Here is a 17,838-nt window from a genome sequence, read left to right as displayed (position 1 = left end):
TCATTCTAATTCATTCGTTGATCATTCTGCTTTTTTCACATCCCTCTAATCGACCTGCTGTAGAATAGCACTGCAGCGTGCAACCTCGTCCTAGTCAAAACTCTCAACTGCAGATTCCCTACTGCCTGCTTTATACATAATACCACATAGACCGAACAGCTTTGCGTAGAAGCGTTAAACAAAAGCTGCCTGTAAATCATATTGGAAAAAATTCAAAGCTCGCCAAACCAGGGTGAGGTGGCCTAGACAAATCCTGGCGGGAAGGTACAGTGAATTATTACAAGGGGACGAAAATCGTAATAGAATGCTAGTTGACTGTTGTCAGGATCCCTGAAAGAAGGTGATTGGCTAAGGGATACAATTTCATGTTTAGCTGTCAAATATGTAGAACTTAGATTTTACTGGAAACAAGATGTCGTAATAAGTTTTCTGGTAGATTCGGGACCCTCTTTCAAGTAAAAAAGCAATAATTAACTCGTTGGTAAATGTATTAAGAAGTATAAGGTATCCTTTGAAGTCACATTTTGAATTCTTTTCCGTTGAAACTGTTTTTAAACACGTTTTCTGTAAAAAACTCAAAACATTGGATAAAATGTGATTTTTTGCACAATCCATTTTGTAAATTTGCCCCAACACCACTGTGAGATTAAAACTTGGCTTTTTATCGGGTTTTGCCATTGTTATCCCCCTTCGTCCTTTTTTGTCCATTGTGTCTAGGTAAAATCTAGGTCGAGGGTCGGTACATTCGATAGCCATGCCAACAGTTTGGTGTTAAATGCTGTTCAAAGAACCCAGTGGTTTTAAAAGGCTCTAGCCTCCTTGCATCTGTGAATAGGCATTTGATTGCTTTTGCATTCGTGAATTGACATTTGGCATACACTTACATTATAATGCCCAGACATACCATTCAAATAATGTTGGCTTTTGTTGTTTGAGTTACGAAGTAGCATGTATCCTAAAGTTTTGATAAGAGAGAGAGATTCACTGTGGATCACCCTTGCAGTTATTGTGGAGTCAAGCTTGTTTATTCCTGTGTAAGTTTGCTTAAAGATTAGTCGGATTTACAGATTTGCTTTGTCTTTCCAGGCAAGATGCATGCCAAAGCAATCTTAGAAGCGCTGCATATGAAGCTGTTATGGAACTTATTAAAAACAGCCCAAAGGTAATGATCACGTGAACTCAATCAATTTCAATCAACATAAGGAAAACTTTGGTACAAAGTAAGCCAATAGCGCTTTGCAAGAACACTCAAGTAAGTATTGAACGGCTAACATAGCTAGGCCAATACAGACTAGACTGGGTCAAGAAAGCCACGATTCCGCTTGTTATATCTTGAGCTAGGTGATGCAGCTAGTCTCTTCTTTATTGCAAAACGTCTAAGGGTGCGTGAAGAACCATTTCCCTACAGATCCAAATTCTACCTGAGACAGGGTTCAATTATTTTGGTCTCATAGTTTTATGGAGTCGTGTGATACACGGAAAGCAGCCCAGTTTCCAGTGATAAAACTATAATTTTTAAGTACATTTCTCATTAAAGTCGTGAAGAAACTTGGAATTACTTAGCTTTAATTCAAGTTGTTTAAAGTTTTGAATTTCAATTTAGCAACAGGAAGGGAACGCTTTGTTGGTTGAAAGGAATAGTAACTCGCTAAGGGACAAGGAAGAGAGAAATTCTGCTGTCATCAATTTGAAACGCTGAAACTTGCATCGTGAAAACTGATATTGTGCACACATAAAGAGAGTAAACTCTCTAGACAGTTTAACTGGATTGTCTTGATTTGCCGTTTTTTTTTGGGATGACTGTCAGCGAACCCCATGACTGGCTGCAATAAGAATTCGATTGACTGTAGGGTCCCTTGCTGCAAAGGGGAGTGGTCCATGCCCATCCTCCTTGTACATATTAAAGGACCTGAGGCAAATATTGAAGAGTAACCTGCAATGCCCCCCCCCCCTTCCACATCGTGTTTAAACTTGCATTGGAGGCATTTTAAGGAACCTGATAATATTATCAGCTAGTCATTCAAACAGACCTTTGATTTATAACTGTGCACATCACCGTAAGTGCACGGGGATTTCTTTTTTTAAGAGATCTCCTATTTCGTGCGTTTACAAAAATTTTGGCAGTTGCGTCGACAGTTTAGTCTTTTGATGCTAAGAATGACCGATAGCAAGTTTTCTCTGCACCTATGCATCTCTTTACAAAGGTCTCTTTCTGACCAACCTCTCCGTCCTATATTTGATTGGCAGTGCTTCTTTGGTAATCTTGTCTCCCATGCCTGCATCGTATGATCTGTTTTATTGTAGGACTGTTATGATGTAGTTAAAACAACAGTTGTTTCTGTTTTGGATAGAATATCAAGGATTCTTCAAATGGAGGTATGCCATTTCATGTTTTCTCACCATTCACAAACATTCATATCAAGGTTGTCTCCTTTTTAGTTACATTTGACGGTCCAAGACATACCGTCACATAGCATTAATTTTTCTTATACAACTTGTCTTCTTTTTAAGCACAGCAGTATTTCTTCTATTTTCAAAGTCAGAAATACGCCTCAAAACAAACTAGCAAATTCTTTTAGTCTGACATTATTCTGTTTATAAGGAACATGGAATTCTATGCAAGGGAGGAGAGCGGTATGGAAACTAGAGAAAATGTTTGAAAATAAGTGTTAGGCTTAGCTTAAGATGGTTGACTGTTTATAAGAATACCAGCCTGCTCTTTTACTCTTCACTTGAATAATGTTTGCAAAATATATATACTTTTTTTAATCCACTTGCGAATAAAGCTAACGTTTCCCTACCGATATTGCTACAACTCTCTACCCTTCAAAAATTATGAAAGGTGCACCCAAAACCTCACTTATGTCGTAAGCATGCATGATATTAATAAACGTTGTAGAGTTTCTTTGGTCTTTTTTTTATAAAAATCGCTACTGTTGTTTGTTACAGAGTGCAGGATCAAACCTGGGTGACCACAGCCAACACAACGACTTCAAATCTCTGCTTTGTGCTGTGCTTCAGGTAAGGCTTTTGTAAAAGTTACATTGTTTTTAATCAGATTTAATTTGTATTTGGTAAACATTGATTGTTCATAACAGGCCGTTTTCAAGGTGGGATTTGCAAATTTTTCTCGCCAAAGTTTCAGCTTTAGAGGAATGTGCATAATGGTCTGTCAAGGAAGATTTGCTCCTAAACAATGTATTTATGGGGATCTGTAAGATAAGTCGCATTGGACTAAAATCTTTTTTAACATTTCTAATCATCATGATACAGGTTTAGATCATATCCGACAAGTTTAATATTTATTTGTACCCCGAGGATGGCTTAAAAAGGACTTAACCAAATAAATATATATTTACAATAAAGTTTGGGACACTTTGGCAAATAGACCCTTTCAATATTAAATATCTTCTTTAAAATTATATATTACATTTGGGAAACGTTGTGACAATTTTCTCTAGGATTTCACAAATCTAATGTTATTGCAAAGCAGGTTTGTTGAGCTAGGGGGCGGAAAATCAAGGGGGTGGCCAGGAAAGTGGCCCTTTTCAACGTTTTGCTATTGTTTCTTGAGTTTGTTTGCGGGGGCCCCGCACGTTCTTTTCATAGGACTGCACTCTCGTTACAAAGTGGCAACAGTGCAAAAGTTAAGTTTCCTTTTTCATAGCATAGGTTTTTTGACAAGAGTGAGCAGATTGACTGCCATAATAATAAGAGTAAAACGAATCTCTTCTGTTGCAATTTGCTCTGTTTTACTTTCATTGAATTTTCATTTGACTATTGATGTCATGTCTGTTTTAGAGCGGAATTAGAAAATTTACCCCTGACGATGCAGCGCAGGTTGGAGATGCAGTGATGCAAGCCCTATTGCAGATGTTGAGCGCTACAAAAGCAGGAGGTGTGCAAGAAGACGCGTTCATGGCATTAGGCACCCTTATTGAAGGTATTCTGTCTTTTTACAATTTGCTTGTTTCTACATCTTAAGAATATTCCACACAACTCCAGCCTCCTTTTCAGTTCCTAAGAGCCTCGTCTTAGTACTTTAAGAGCCTCGTTTTCAGTTCTATCAGACTTACAACTGCTGGCAAGTCTTGAGACACTGACGCCAATTTACAAAGTCATTTTCAGTATCACACATTTCGCCTTCAAACAGTTTTGGTTTGCTACAAATAACGTATTAATTTAGAAAGCTTGAACTACCAAAAATGTCCTTGGGGGTAGGGGGGGGGGGGTCATTGTTTCATTTTTCATATTCAGTATTCTCTAATCCTCCCAGTTATGTTAATACATATTTGTTGGATGTGCTCTGCTAAAACAATGCAATATAGGTTTATGGTTGTTTACATTTCCAAAATGATTCTTTCCATTTTCACGCTTTGTTACATGTTGGTCCGTTTTCATAGTGCATTCAAACGTATCTGTTTTCATAGCGGAGTAATTTGAACTCAAGGCCAAAGCAGACGGGTTTTATCAGTTTTAATATGAAAAGGGAGTATTGTAGGCTTAAAACACAGTAAAATTTTGGTTCCAGTAAAGAAATTCCAGTAGACAATCTCAAAAGGGTTCAGAACCACCAATAAAACTTAATTATTCTGTATAGATAATTTTCTAACCGCAAATTAGTTAACTTCATTAAACCCCACCAAATGGTATTTTGCTTCTAGTAATCTTGGACATCTCAACATTGTCTCTAAGTTGAATATTACCTTTAAGCCTCTTTCAGTCGCCTGGTTCCCACAATATTTAATCAGCAGGTGTGCTGTTTGTCTGATCCATCAGCTGAAAAACTCTTGACAAGTGAAACTGTGAGCGTACATTAGAAGCTCCAACTGCGGCTTGAACCTAGTTTTTTTGTGAAATTCAATTCGCCTGCCTTAAGTTTTTTGAACGAAATATTTTGCCTGTTGGTAACAAGTTATCCCATGACTGAAAAGTGTGGTATCTTTCAGGATGATTTTCACGAAGGCTCAAATTTACAAACTTTGAAAACAGTAAACCTTGGCCAAGGGGGGATGACCTTGCTCTTGCCAAAACATAGATATTGCGTTAACCAGCACATTGTTGTTTATTTGCTTCAAATACATGCTAAACCTTCAAACAGCATAAGCCATCGTTGCTTCTAGTTTAGCTGTTAAATGGCGAAACTGGTGACGTCAGTGGCTAAACAAAGCTAGATAAGAGAACTTATCGTTGGCATGTCTGGTTTCACTCTTGGGTTACTTTTGCAACTTTTTCTAATAGCTGATAATCGTGGCAGTCTAGCTTGTTTTGCGGATCCCTGTCAGGAGATTTCAGGATGGCTAATTTCTTATTGACCCGGGTAGGATAAAGCTGCAATTTTACATCCGGATCCAAACTTAAATTAAATCTCGGACCCGGTTGTTTGTCTATAGAGCAAATGCCTTGCGCATATGTATAAGCGTGTTTCGGTTATTATAAGCATATCTGGAGGCATCAGTGCTGATGCATACTGGGTTTTTTTTGCGCTCAGCAATTAGATTGAGGGATAATTGGTTTTCTATCGCCTGTTTATTGAAGCTTGAACGTTGCTCTTGCAAAACCTTGCAATGTAGTGTATTGGGTCTAGCTTAACGTTTTTGCAGAAGAGATTCTTTTGGCTCTACTCAGTATATTAGCAAACACTTTTCAAGCTTAGGGTCGATACCTGTAGTAACTTGAGGGCTAGCCCTGTTCTATAAGAATCAGCTGTATGTTTTTACCGTACATATTTTCATCTTAGGCCTTGGAGATAGGTTTGCAAAATACATTCAAGCTTTCAAGCCATTTTTGATTGAGGGACTCGGAAATAGATCAGAATATCAGGTACGTCACAATGGTGAGATGCCTGTTGTTTTCATGCCTCATCTTGATTTTATTTCGCTTTTTAGATTACGATATCACTAAATAAAGTTATCTGAATACCTGTCTTTTTAGCTCATCAAGATCCTTCTGTTATCCGTTCTAGAATCTTTTTATTACGGCTAGCCGATTTCATTAAAAACAGAGCCCATATAGTGCTTTCTCACAATATCAACTCGTGTTATTGTGTAGCTCTTATTGTGATATATCACGTTTGATGACAAATACATTCGTATAGTCTGTAAACAAATCGTATTTTGTCGAAAAAGTTCCGTGGAAGCAAACAAGCCGAGCAAGTTTCTTAAAGCAACCATTTCTCGCAAAAGAAATTACCATGTCCTAAAAGTATCACTTGATTTATGATGAAATTTCCGCGTGGTTAACTTGTTCGATAACAAATATAGCTCCTTCATTATATCAACTGGTAATTTTAAAACACGCTCTTTATGTCTTCTGGACATTTGTATCTGCTTAAAAAGGATCTATTTAAACAAAATCTCAATCCATGAAGCAAACAGTCTCTTTCTTATGTTAGAACTATCTTATTTGGTTAATGGCGTCATAAAACCTAGTGTGTTTACTGCCCAATGAATAAAGCCCCGTTTAAGATCAACCTTTAGGTACGAGTTTTGGTAACTGCGATCAATCATTTTAACTCTCCAGTTGCAGTAATGATACACCCGACTCTGTTTTAGGTATGCATAGCAGCAACGGGTGTAGTTGGTGACCTTTGTAGAGCTCTGGGAGCACAAATTCTGCCTCTTTGCGATGAAATAATGACTAAATTTGGCGAAGGAATAGCGGTTAGTTGATTTCAAACACTTCTGTTTTGTTCTCGCTGTCTTTGAAAGCTACTTATCTAAAAAGGAGCTCACTCGAGAGGCAAGGAAATTTCTCTTTTTTAAAAAAATTGTCCTTATGTTCAGGGGCGGACACTTGGTCAAATATTGGGGGCAAGCCTATTGTTTTAATAAGATGACGTCACGTTTCCCATTGTTTTAGAACACAAGACCATTGTTCTCTAAAGTATTGGGGGGCTTATGTTTTTTAAAAGTTTTCTTTCGTAAAAAATATCCCCTTCCCGTTAACTCGGTTGCTCAATTATCATGTTTTTTACTCTTTATTTTCATTCAGTATTACCACATTTTGACTACTGGTATTAAGAACCCCAATGATGAAAATTCATTTCATCCGTTTTTGATCCTTAAATTTAAAATAGACAGTGATTTTGTCTACCTTTTTATGTAGTTTATGTATCGTTGTATTTTAGTTTGTGTTTAAGTATCTCTGTTTTTCTCTGCTCAGGACCAAACTGTTCACAGATCAGTGAAGCCACATATTATATCAGCGTTCGGTGACGTTGCATTGGCCATTGGTACTGAGTATCGAAAGTACGCCGAGCCTGTTCTTCTCACCCTAGCTCAAGCGGCTGCTGCTCCCGTCGATATGGTAACCACAACTGTATCTTTTTTACCTTAAGTGTATATCTGAACCCTTTCACAATCCTATCTAGGGACTGTTTGCACTTAACAACTTGTAGAATGTTTATCTCTAGTAGTTTATTGAATTTTCCATGAATGAAGTTAAAGTTATCCATGCTTTTTTCAGCGGTTTGTTAATGTGGGTTTTCTTGTAAATGGGTTTTTGAATTTCTGCGAACATCAGTTAGTCAATTGCCATACAATTTTTCCAGACAGGTTAGATAGGAACAGGTCTGATTGGTTGGCTGTGATTGAGCCTGTGGTAATTAGGACGTGATAGAAATAAGCTGTTGCATAGAAATGGTTGATAAAGAAGGCGTTTACTTCAATATTTTCTCATATCTTGTATGGGAAACATGAAATAGGGCCTGGGCGTATTTGAACATACAAAATTCTAAAATTTTGAATGCATTTATTTATAAAGTAAATCTGTTTCCGCAATTATTTATCAGTTGAAGAATGACGATTCCCACACATAAAGTTAACTACATTTGATTTTTAAATACATTTAATTTGTTCATGTTTTGTAAACATGTTTTTTAATTTTCAGACTGACTACGATATGATAGATTTTGTTAATGAACTTCGAGAATCTTGTTTAGAAGCTTTTACAAGTATTGTTCAAGGTCTAAAAGGAGAAGATGAAAAAAATATCAGTCGTAAGTCTTACTTTTTTTAAATGTTAGTTTTCAAATGTAGAATTTAGTTTACAAAAGGTGAAGTGTGTATGTGATTGGCTCGAGAGAACGCATACATACAGACGGCTGGTTTCCATGGACGATCCGTGTATATGGGGAACAGGATAGCCGGGGGGAGGGAGGGGGGTTTCTCCCCTTGAATGCTGAACACTGCAGTCGCTAGCCACAGACGCGTGCACATTAAAGACATTGTAGCTTGTTGATTAAAGGCGTAGTAACTTTTGGAGTGCAGAATTGGCCATTTATCCTTGTCATCTAGATTACAATTATGATTATTTTGACATTCATTGATGACCTCCATGATTTAATTCACATATGACTAAAGGCAAGAAATCTCTCCTATTGCAACCAATTACCTAACACTTTTATTTGAGATATATGGTATGTTTTGGAAAAATATTGTAAATAAGCTTTCAAGGAACAGCATAGTTCGTGCGAGAATGGCTGAAGGGTGCAAGTCGTGTGAATCAGAACAAGATATTTTGATACTGTAGAATTTACTTTTTCTGTAGCAAAGGCTTCATGTAGAGTATGAGCAAATCTGACAATTTTGACGCAAGTTATATCAAGTTCATGAATATATGAAAGGACTTTCCATTGTCTAAGTAGAGCATAAGCTTAAAAGGAAGAGATGATAAATTAGTCTGCAATTCTAACACGTATCTGGTACTTCGAAGCTACCTGCATGCTCATATGGCGGTCACATGATCGAATGTCGTATGGAAGGTCAAAGAACACAAAGGGAGTACCTCGTCCAACCCCATCCTCTACTGTCATTGTATCCTGGGGGAGGGGGGGGGGGGGGGGGGGGATTCTGCGAGCAAATGTTTTGTTCATGAAAGCATGAAAAATAATCCTTGACTCTTGCTTTTGTAGTTTTGCAGTGAAATTCGTAATGTCCTAACGAACTGATAAATTTTTCTAAATATTTCAACATTCTTGAAAGCAATTAATTGTTTCGTTTCAACCCCCCTTAGAAATTAGGCAGATTCAAACATTCATTTATTATAACCAAACTTTTACGGAAATATAAAAACTTTGCAAAGATATTAATTGTCCAAGGACTCTCAAGCAGAGGTTGGTTGGAGTTTGTGAGGCAATAACAAATCGGGCCGAAAATATTGCATAAGTCTTCGGGACTAACAAAAAACAAGCAACCAGCTCTCAACCAATTATGACTTAAATTAGAACAAGGAGATAAGGTCATGTGCGTAGACATTATGTGTAAATAACTTTCGTTAGAATTTCGCTGCTTAAAATCGTTGTTTTCATAATATCACCACTAGTTTTTCTACAGTTAGTGCATTACCATAGAGGCACACGGAGCAGCTATTTCTTAGCAATGCATTCTGACTTTATTTACCTGTTAATGTGGATGTTTGTGTGTGGAAATCCTGCAAGGTTTATTAGTGAAGCCAGGAATACTGGAATTGACCTGTCTAATAAAATCGAGATAATTTCAATCTTAGTTCCAGAAAACAAAATCTTGCATTACCTTGGCCCTGGTATGTAAAGTGCTGTAGGAAAGCAGTCCACCTTTACAGTTAGCTTTTTTCGTGCGGCTTTTGACTAGGAAAACACGAAAAAACTATTTTTTATGAAAACGTACCCTTTTAAACTTATTTTGCATCATAACCATAAAGCTATTCGATTAATAGGAATGTTTTGAGAAAACTATCTTTTTTGGTTTATGGAATCTTCCAAGCAACACAGTTTTAGTGGTTAATTCTGTCAATTATCTTCTTTCTAGCTGAAGTGAAGATTGTTGAGCCCCATGTTGGCAATGTAATGAAATTTATCGAAATAATAGCACAAGACCCCGATAGAACGGACAGTCTAATTGGTGCTTGCTGTGGGCTGATTGGAGACTTGTGTTCTGTTTTTGGCTCAGCAATGGTACCAATCATCGATAACCAAGTGTACCAAGATCTGATGCAGGAAGCCAGAAGGTCGAAAGTGCAAAAGACGAAAACCTTAGCAGTATGGGCATCAAGGACTCTGAGAAACCTAAAGAAATAAACAGGTGAGTCATTTTCAAGTTTACCTGTATGCAGCCTGTATGCAAGAAGAATATTGATTTCAGAATCATGCTAACAAAGAGGCTTAGTAGTGGGCATTCCGCTAATTTCCCCCTGGTTTATGATTCGCTTTTCTTTCTTTCAAAGTGCTTTTATGCGCATGGTACTAAATTAAATTAAATTTTGGCTGAATCGTGTCCTCCTCACCCACGATTTTCATAGTTTCTCAAGCCCCAGGACGTGTTACTGTGTCTTAACACTTTGTCGCTGCGTTTAAGTGTAACGGTGGTCAACCATCGTTACGCGTATTATCAGGCTTTTACTAGTAGCAATGTGTTTGCCGATTTTCCCAATGCACCTCTTCAACTAACCGAATCCCATTGAGTTATGGCCTTAAACCTGCCTGCTTTGTGATATGTGTACTTAATGAAAGTTTTTATCAAGAATTTTAATTTAAAATGGATTATGAAGCCACATATTAGCATTTGAATGCGTATGCTTATCGCAACTTGAAGTGCTTACTATTAGAGAGACATCGAACAATAAAAACAGCCCTGTTTTATCTGTCTTTGTGCCAAACTCTGTCTCTTTCTTAAAAATGCACGCTATTAAGAAATCTGGTTATCTCTGCATGTGTAGAGTAACGAAGAGCTTGACAGGTTTCCTTACAGCTTTCAAAGAGCTGGAGTAAAGCCTAAATTTGACCAATCACACTTGCTGCTGATTTATCTCACCATGCACTATGATTAGGCCTAGTCACTAAGTTCTTATGCTATCATCCCTTATGCCCTTGTGATTATTCATCGATCAGATCAATCGAACGATCATTGATTGTTTCTGATCTCGTGATATTATTTTCCTTTTGTCGTGAGCCAGACTTGAGTTTTCTTTCCTTTGTCTGCTTCTGAATTGTTTTAGAGTTTCTTGGCGAAGTCTTTCAAGGAGATAAGACTACGAAATTGAATGTTGACCTATTTTTGTGACACAAGGCTTTTGTTATCTCACCCTGTTAGTTCGTTTCTCGACAATGCATTTGACATGCTTTCCTTCTTATCTCTGCTCCTTACAATGAAACTCCTATCATCATAATCAACCCGTGCCTGCTAAGACACCCAGTTCAAACCTGTTTTCTATCTCTTTTCTTCCTAATCTTTAAAAGCTATGAATAAGAATTACTTTACACATTTCAGTTTTTACTCAAGCAGCCAATCAGCCAATCGTTCCAAATATTTTCAAAGCAAGTCCACTCTGCCTCGTTACAATCTTGCAATCTCGCATGCAATCTTTGTCTCTTTGAGTGTAAAGCCATCTCCAATCTATTGCAACACGCATTCTCATTGATAACATTTTATGACAACACGCATGCTCTCCTGAATTACTTGATAGAATCCCTCTTTGCAAAATCGACATTGTACGTTCGTCCCACTCGCCCCCTTCTTATCCTAAGAAGGACGTTACAGTTGGTAAGCCTCTGAGACTCAATTACTGCTCATGATTTTACATAATGCCAACACAAACAATGAACGTTGTTACTTTGCTAAAATCCAAAAGCAACACATTTAATGTTTTCCTAGTCCAGCAAAAACCCACAGTTTTTTGCAAAAAATCAAAATGTTGAATAAAGCAGCCTGACCTACTTAGAACAGTAAGAGAGGTTTATCTTGTTGCAATAGAACACATAAGTAGGTCTTCCTGTCTTTCTCTGGGGCGGCGATCTCGACATTAAAAACATTGTTGATAATTAAAGATCGTCCATCATAAATCTGTGAAAATTCCTTAATTTCCCTTATCTCACGACCAAGCCTTTCAAGAAACTCTCTAATTGACTGTTCTCCTCCGGAACTCTATCCATTTGTAGATGCGGCCATTAATTAATTTACTATGCATGCTTTTTGAATAATTAACAACACTTAACAATATCGCACGTTTAGTATAGATATCTAGGCATTACAAAGGATTTCGTTGAGTCATTCTAATTACCACTGCCCAGCTCTTATAAATTCGCCTTTTATGTCACGAAGTTTTTTTCGAATGTTAGAAATTTGCTCTAATCCTGCAAATAATGGATTGATAAGTCGAAGAGCCACAAAATATATTAAAAATGAGGAAATCTCTTCTTGAAAGCGATCCACTTGTCTCCAGTCGCCTTACTTCCGAAGACTGCCTCGCTTGTGACACCTTTTCGTGATTTTTGCAACCAGCTATTTCTCCGTCAGGATCCCCTTGTTTGTTGTTCTTTCCCAACTCTCTTCAGTTTTTGTATGTTAATTCATCTTAAAGTTCTTCCTTCAATGCTTGACAGTTCATTGTTATCTGGTTATCTGTCCCCGCAACCCTTTTGCCCCTCCATCTACCCCATCGCTAATTTATTCAGTTTACTTGCTTGACTGCTTACTGTTATTCTTGAATGAAATGACCCATAGTTGGTTGTGGGAGACTTAACGTATCGCCATTTCAAACCAATTTATACTTTCAATCTTGTTTCAAATTAATTCAGTTTAACGAGATCATTGAGAACCGCATTGTTAAGTTGAGACTCGCATCTCATTTTAATAAGAACTGAAGCCGAATAGGATCAGAGTTTCTCTTGTAGCTCTGCATGATAAACAAGACTGCGTCTTGCCACTAGACGAGTTTTGTTTACACCCTCAAAATCTTGAAAATTATTGTCTAAGGCACTTCTGAGACGTTGAACATCAACGCTATTGTATTTCATCTTTTATTGATATAAATATTCATAAATGCCTACGATAGTGTAACATTATCCCTGTTTGTATGTTTCAATTTTCTCGTTTACATTGTGATGCCTAATTTTTGATTTTGAGCAACTCATCATCAAGGTTCAAGGTAATCCTGTTCCAGAATTCCATAAACACTTTGCTTAGTTGTGATTATTTTGGATACTTTGGAAATTATCTTCTTCAATCTCAATTTTCTCTCTGAATAAGAATGAGTGGTTTATTCTCTTGAATCACCACACCTCAACCGCACCCCAACAGTTATCCTCATCATACCTTACTGAAAAAACGGTTCTATACTGTCGTGTAAATGAAACATTTGTAAGAGATGAAATTGTTCAGATTTACACCAATCCTAAATCAAAGACATTCTGACTCCTATGTAGGGTTTGTTATCCACAAGCAACCTTTTGTCTAATCAAAGGTCTTTCTTCACCTGAACTTCAAGCGAATCAATTCTTTTTACCCTCATCGTATGAATCTTATAACTAATAGAATCCAACATTGTGATTTAAAGCTTGAGGTTTTTCCTAATTCTGATTTTTGCTTTGCGTGTTCTATAGAGGTGACGTGGGGTCGCCTGCGGTCCATTATCTCTGTATTCATTTTATCAAATGCGTTTATCAACATTATATTGGCCGATGACGTTGTCAGTATTTACTCAATCATATTAAATAACTCCCTTCCAAAGGTTGTTATGGGATATTGTTGATGTCATTTGTAAAGAGAGAGGAACCTTGTTTATGTAGAATTTGGGTATTTTTGAGATAACATTTGGGTTGTAGAATTTGGGTAATTTGGATAACAGAGAGACGCTGGATAAATAGATCTCCCTCGTTTATATGGATCTCCTTCTCTTCTATAGATGTTTGTGCCTGTTGTAAAGTTTTGTTACATTTTTGTTTTAAAGAGCATTCTCAGGGCATTAACTTGTGCCCTGTGTTCTTGCTAGAAATATCTCAGAAGCTGCTTTACTAGATCTTAACTGACAACAGCTTACTCATCTCAACATACAGTAGTTTTTCCTGTCCGTTTTATGTGGACGACGTAACTTTTAACTTTTTCTCGATGCATCTTGGTGCCTCCAGTCAACATTGATTCTCAAACCTATGCATGCATGAAAATGTTTGTTAAAAAGTACAAAGAAAACAACATAGTACAATGCTGTATCTCCAAATCCTTTTCGACCGCTGTTGTTTTTGTGGTAACTTTGTCTCGCCATGTGATACCTTTATTCTCTTTGTTTAGATTCATTTTCCTTTGTGATTTTGTGTGCTTCTTTATCCTAATACCCAAACAAAGGTAAACATTACATTCTCACCAGGTACGGATGCATTCTTATTGTACGCTCATTCATTTACCATTTTTGAGTAATAAACAAACAAACCAGTCACCCTGTTTCCAGTTAGTACTCCACCGTATTTGCTACAATATTATAGGGACAAACTCTTGTTTATATGTTTTACAAAATCTGACCAACGTCTCCGTCTGCCCTTATTCAAAGTTGTCTCTGAGGCGCATGCTAGTAAGTCGCAAGAATGAGATAAATGTTTTCAGACGCGCGAATAGGAGCTGGTATGGAATACGTCATATTTGAGCAGGTTTTTATGTAAATCACAAATCTCCACCAACACAGTCTCCACCATTAAATGGATTTAAAGAGACTGGCCTAACGATATCCTTCAATTTAAAATATTTATTTACCGCTATAACTCTTTTGAAATTTTTAATTTAAAATCAGACTGATGATTTTATCGAAGAATTCACTTAGCCTTGCTTGTTTTCTTTTGTTTATAATTCAAACATTCAAATTTTCGTCTTGATATTTCATTGCTGCAATCTTAAAGAAAGGCGTTTAACTCTCCGTGCTGGCCGAGGCTTTAAAAGCGTACAATTTTGGTCATCTGTTTTTTCGACGTCAGTGTTTTTAGCATCATTGTAATCCTCTAAAAAACCAAATCTTAGTCTCAGCAGGTGGATTTTCACTGTTTCTGTACTTAAATTTAGTCTCGAGAATTTCCCATCAAAACCACAGGCTGCCAATAAATCGCTGTGCCCGTTACGTTAAATTACAACAGAATGAATAAATCGTGTCTTGGAAATATTATTGTACTTTAATTTAGGTGTTCAGGCGACCAGGCTGTTTTGTCTCTGTACAGCTTTTCAATCTTCAGCCGTTGGATAAAAATGTTTTATTGTTGTAATAACCTTAATATTTAACAAGACTCGACAATCTGAATGGAACCATTGTAATGATAGAAGCTACTGGAAAGCGAGGCATTTGCATAAAAGGGATGGTAATAATGGCACGAAGCGTTCGAGTCATGATTCGACTTCAAAAGAACTTCATTTAATATTAATGCCATCTCTTAGAAATATGAAACAAGATTAATGTCGTTGTTTTGTTAAGCCTCTGACATAATTGATCGTAACTCTGTGAAAGCCATTAGCAAATAAAGTAAGTCAAGACATCTGCCAGGCTATGTGATGGCATCGTACCCTTTTATTTTTGGTAGTTCATTACATTTGTGCTACCATAATCTTTATAATCCAGTTTCTAAAAACATTCTCAGATGACAGATTTGGGCATATTTTGAAAATAACGAGCCTCTAGCTTTCAAAGGGTCATAAAACTAGAGACACACCACACAGCAGAAAGATATTATTTTCATGGGTTCTAACGTTGCTTTTTTGTACCCATTCCTTCTCTACTATTTCAAGGCTATTATTTGCATTTTTCTAAATGTGGACGTAGCTTTGTTCATTGCAACTTCTTTGCATCCTTGCTCTATCCCCAAATTTCGAACCCTACCTCTAGCTAAGCGCCAAATATATTTCTTTTCTTGTTTTGGTTAACAAAGATTTCTTCACAGTCGAAGCTGTTTGTTTACTCTACTTTGTACTGAATTTTCTATAACAAACGGATCTTGAAGTATTCTTCAAGCTAGCTCAAGCTAGATTCCATTTACGTTTAAAGACTTAAATCGTGTTTGTCTTGAGGTTCATCGTTCACATTTTTTGAATTCACTTGTAATTGGTTCCACTTCCTTCTGCAGGCTTTCACTGGACAAGACCGACGTATTCGACGTTTTGACAGCAACAGCAACAACAACAACGATAACACGAGAGCGGGAGAGCTGCGAGAATGGAACGCCGGGAAGACAACAAAAAGAGAATGAGAGCGAATGTGAGTGGTTCTGGAACATGCTTTCAGTCATGAACTGATTCAAAACTTGCACCTAGCTTACCATTTTGTACGGTTACATGTGATTCTGTGTTGAAATTTTTTGTCTAATGTGCATCCGTCTGTCACTTATATTATTGTGTCAAGTAGAATTCTCAAAATTTGTTAGACGTCTGTTAGAATTAATTTCATGCAAATTTTTGACTATATTATATTGTACCAGTGTGTTCCAGTTCCGATGCGGAGAGAACTCCATAGCAGATGGCCTTGCCACCAAGTTACGAAATGCTGCTCCAATAAGACCTTTTGGATACCACAACCTTTGAATCTTCCTTCCCTCCCACTGACCTTATCCTTTTCAGGTGTTATCACTCAGCCGCCTTCCTTGTACATTGAGATTAGGTATTTCAAGATAGCCAGTCATAGTCTTTGGAGTTTTTATAGCAATACCTTCCATGTGTTTAGCACTTTTTTCCATAACTAAGCTTAGCAATTATAAGAGTGAACTCCCCTAGCCATGTCACCCCCACTCTTTTTGTCCCATTACCTATAAGCAATTGATACGTGGCTAGAAACCGAACTGTATTCTCCTCTATATACCTACTGTTAAACCTCATTGAAAATGGAAGGCCATCAGTGCTTTTAGGAACACATTCTACATGTTGCATGACTAGATTTTCTTTGGATGCAAAATTACTTTTGTGAGAGAGGAAATTTGACATGAACGTAAACAAACGATAATTTGTGTTTACTTTTTGTAGCATTCTGCAGAAAAACCGAAGGGCACGAATAATCCAAACTTTCTTTTAAATTTGTATTCTCCCCCTATCAATAAATTCCTGAATCGCCCCTCTCCCTCCCCATATGAATTATCCCAAAAGGACACGAAAACTTTTGGTATTTCGATCTTGCTTTTACAAGGATGCTGCTCGTGAAGTACTCCTGCGAATCTTCATATGATTTCTGTTAGTTGGGACTTCAAGATTTGATGTAAGGGCAGATCATGCTAAAATTATCTAAGCAGGATGTATATAGCATAAGATATCTGTATATAGCATTTTAGCACTACTACGCAACACGCTGCAGCGATTGAAGCTGCAATGTTTACAGTACTTGGCCCGTCCTTGGTTTTCCTTCTGGGTCAGCTGACATTTTTGTTCTGTTGCTCTATGATTCATATGAGTCAGGCGACTTTTTCTAGGTACCAAAAACTTTTTCACGGACCTAGACAAATCCTTTTGTCTTGATTTATCTATCAATTTTTTCCAGTCAAACGTTTATTCTTTGAGCTAACATTGTCTAACAAACAAAGACAGGTCCTGAGCATTAAACAGAGCTTTACATTTTATGTTTCCATTTTCATTGATTAACAGGTACGTAGGACCTCGGGATATGTGTTCCCAACCGGTTTTCGAAAGCATGTAACCAGCATTCTAAAAGTAAAGTTGTTTTTTTATTTCTGAATAGGTCTTTCGTGTTAAAGGATACAGTGCAGAAATTACCAAGTTGATCCGGACGGATACCGAAACATTTTGTTTGAACTTTCTAATGTAAACATCAGGTAATCAATCCCCCTCGCCCTTAAATGTGCAAAATCTCTTTTCATAAACCCGGAACAGCATCAAGGGGTTAGGTGCCATTTACCCCCTATTCATTTATTGTCTAAACTATTCGATATTTACATGCAAAAATCGGTCCCTAATTATCCCCATCCAATCAGCCCCCATCTTTATAAACCCCCTACCCTCGTTTAAATCCCAGACCCCTGAAGTTAGCCCCCATCCAGAAACGTCCCAAATTAATAAGCTTCAGGGGGCTAATTCAAGGATTTATCATCTCCATTCGGTTGGGTCTGTGACA

At 37.3% G+C, this 17,838-nt stretch overlaps 1 protein-coding gene across 1 annotated transcript in view; it reads left to right on the top strand.

The window, feature by feature from the left end:
- LOC135681496 (importin subunit beta-1) overlaps positions 1 to 16,719 on the top strand; it is a 29,118-nt gene extending 12,399 nt beyond the window's left edge. The window contains exons 16-25 of the mRNA XM_065196004.2: positions 1,087 to 1,162; positions 2,305 to 2,376; positions 2,950 to 3,021; positions 3,802 to 3,943; positions 5,741 to 5,823; positions 6,555 to 6,662; positions 7,165 to 7,308; positions 7,891 to 7,999; positions 9,789 to 10,061; positions 15,851 to 16,719. Coding sequence (XP_065052076.1) covers positions 1,087 to 1,162; positions 2,305 to 2,376; positions 2,950 to 3,021; positions 3,802 to 3,943; positions 5,741 to 5,823; positions 6,555 to 6,662; positions 7,165 to 7,308; positions 7,891 to 7,999; positions 9,789 to 10,057 — 1,075 coding nt within the window. The 3' untranslated portion in view covers positions 10,058 to 10,061; positions 15,851 to 16,719. The remainder of the gene's footprint in view (positions 1 to 1,086; positions 1,163 to 2,304; positions 2,377 to 2,949; positions 3,022 to 3,801; positions 3,944 to 5,740; positions 5,824 to 6,554; positions 6,663 to 7,164; positions 7,309 to 7,890; positions 8,000 to 9,788; positions 10,062 to 15,850) is intronic.
- Positions 16,720 to 17,838: the final 1,119 nt, after the last annotated feature.

The sequence above is a fragment of the Rhopilema esculentum genome, chromosome 12 (genome assembly GCF_057945365.1).
Source record: "Rhopilema esculentum isolate cy_ngs chromosome 12, ASM5794536v1, whole genome shotgun sequence".
In the NCBI taxonomy this organism is placed as follows: domain Eukaryota; kingdom Metazoa; phylum Cnidaria; class Scyphozoa; order Rhizostomeae; family Rhizostomatidae; genus Rhopilema; species Rhopilema esculentum.
This window is presented reverse-complemented; position numbering and strand designations above follow the sequence as displayed.